The 2,070-nt window shown below is 50.2% G+C and overlaps 1 protein-coding gene across 1 annotated transcript in view; it reads right to left on the reverse strand.

Annotated features, from left to right (window-relative positions):
* ARFGEF3 (ARFGEF family member 3) overlaps window positions 1-2,070 on the reverse strand; it is a 68,937-nt gene that overhangs the window by 48,533 nt on the left and 18,334 nt on the right. Inside the window, exon 6 of the mRNA XM_045294592.1 lies at window positions 686-847. Within this exon, the coding sequence (XP_045150527.1) occupies window positions 686-847 (162 nt within the window). The remainder of the gene's footprint in view (window positions 1-685; window positions 848-2,070) is intronic.

The following is a 2,070-nucleotide window of genomic DNA, read 5'->3' on the forward strand; positions in this document are numbered from 1 at the left end:
AAAAAATGAGGACCTAATGCCAGGGGCTTAAGTGGAGAGCAAATGTTTTGAGAATGAGGAGGGCAATGAATGTACAAATGTGCTTTACACAATTGTGTGTATGGATTGTGATAAGAGTCGTATGAACCCCTAATAAAACAATAAAAAACAAAACACAAACAAACCCCTCTGGATCCTGAAGACCAAGATATGAGGACCCTAGTGGATGCCAATTTAAACTTCTACCAGTGCTACCCCTAGAAAGGGAAGGGAGAACCTCTGTTGTGGGCAGCCAATGGGAACGAGGCCAAGTGTAAAACCCACCATTTGACTGGTCAAATCCCATGAGTGCCAAATAGTATCGGGCATCTATGAGTGCACGAGCGCTTCCAGAAATAATTCTGGGCTTTGTGCCCAGAAAGTACGACGTAGCCCCAGAAAAGGCTATGGTTTCGTACCCACAGACCAAGGTACTAAGTCGCCCCCAATTTATGGGAGCACGGGGAGGCTTGCAAGCTCCTGCAGGGAAGAGGACAGGAAGCATCTGTGAAATAATCCGTGCCACCTTCCCGAGCCACCAGAGGAAGCTCTGTCGAGCTGTTTCCACATCTTATGGAAATAGCATTGCTTCTCTGAAGAGGCCTTTGAAGCATGAGCCTTCCCACCTAAGGAACGCTGCAGAGCCCTGGGACGAAGAGGCACTGACCGGTCAGCATGGTGATGAGGGGCAGGCTGTTGTCCTCGGGACTGCCCCAGTAGCCAGCTTCGCCAAGCATGTTCCGCTCAAGCACGCGATGGTAAAGTTCCTCAATCCAGGCCTGGGAGAAGACCATCAGCACCCCGCTGGACTGCACTTGCTTCATAAACTCTTTCTGTGGAGACAGATCAGCCCAGACGTGACCAAAGACAAGCTCCTGCAAACCCACTGGCTGTCCCTTGACACATCCCCGTGCTGCCTGGCCCGCTAGCAAGCATGGTGCCTTGTTAACTGGGGCTGGAGAGGGAAGGGGCAGAGATGGAGATGCCAACACTTCATGGAGTTTCTTTCCCACAGGACTTTTTTGCGTGCCCTCTAGGTGGCCTAGGGAGCGTGCTTTCTGTATTTTTACTCTCTGCTGTATGGGAGGATGAGAAGCGGCAGAGATGACCTTTCAAAGAACTTCCCCATCTCACTGTCCAAATGGCAACAGAGATGGCCAGTGTCCCCCTGAGAACGGATGGCACACTTCAAAGGGCACTTAACTTAGACTCATGCAGCTCACAGGCTCCCTTGGGGTTTTAAAGGAAGCAGGCAGGTGATGGCGGATTCTCTGCAGACAGATCCCTGATCTTAGGCCCAGGCACTGGTGTTAGGGCACACCATGAAGTGGCTTGCCCGGCCAAGGGCGTGCCAACCATGCTGGAACTGACACCATTCTCTATGCTCCATGCCTCACAGGAGGTGTTTAGGTCTGGGCCCCTCTCGCAAGAACACTGAAGGGGTTTTGCAACATCAGGCGCTCCTTTTCAGCAGAGGCTCATTGCTTGCACATCTGTTGATGGCAGAGAATACGGAACCTGTGTTTTTCTCACCGGTTGGTTGAAAATATAAGCAGCAAAACACACACCGATTTCTACATGTCAGTTCAGTGCTACCATCTGCTACTGTTTTCAACTCATTCCCCCATTAATATAAACCCACTACCTCCCACCCCCACCCGCCAAGGTCCTACCTAAACTTTCGAGTTACTGTGGTCAATTTGATCCCAGATAGCTAGTCTTTAAAAGGACACGATGTTCAAAGAAGACATCCATGACCAATTAAGCTAAACCATGGTTCAGTTTAAGGAAGCCTGCAGGGATGTTGTTGGGTTAAGGTCTGAAGATGCTTCCAGGGTAATTGTTTTGGTGGTCTCCGGACTCAGTGGTTCTGGAAAGTCTGGATTCTATGCAGATTTGAAACTGTTCTGCATTCCCCGGTCCCTTTGAGTCCTATGTCTTTTTAAACATGTGTCTGCAATCATGCTACAGGATGAAATTTCTGGGCCTCCGGCAGGCAGCCATCTCTGGGTACTCTCAGTTCTTCACTCTCTGGACCACGGTGGGGAGCTC

The sequence above is a fragment of the Echinops telfairi genome, unplaced genomic scaffold (genome assembly GCF_000313985.2).
Source record: "Echinops telfairi isolate 266 unplaced genomic scaffold, ASM31398v2 ScPeMD7_3533;HRSCAF=4204_0, whole genome shotgun sequence".
NCBI classification, from domain to species: domain Eukaryota; kingdom Metazoa; phylum Chordata; class Mammalia; order Afrosoricida; family Tenrecidae; genus Echinops; species Echinops telfairi.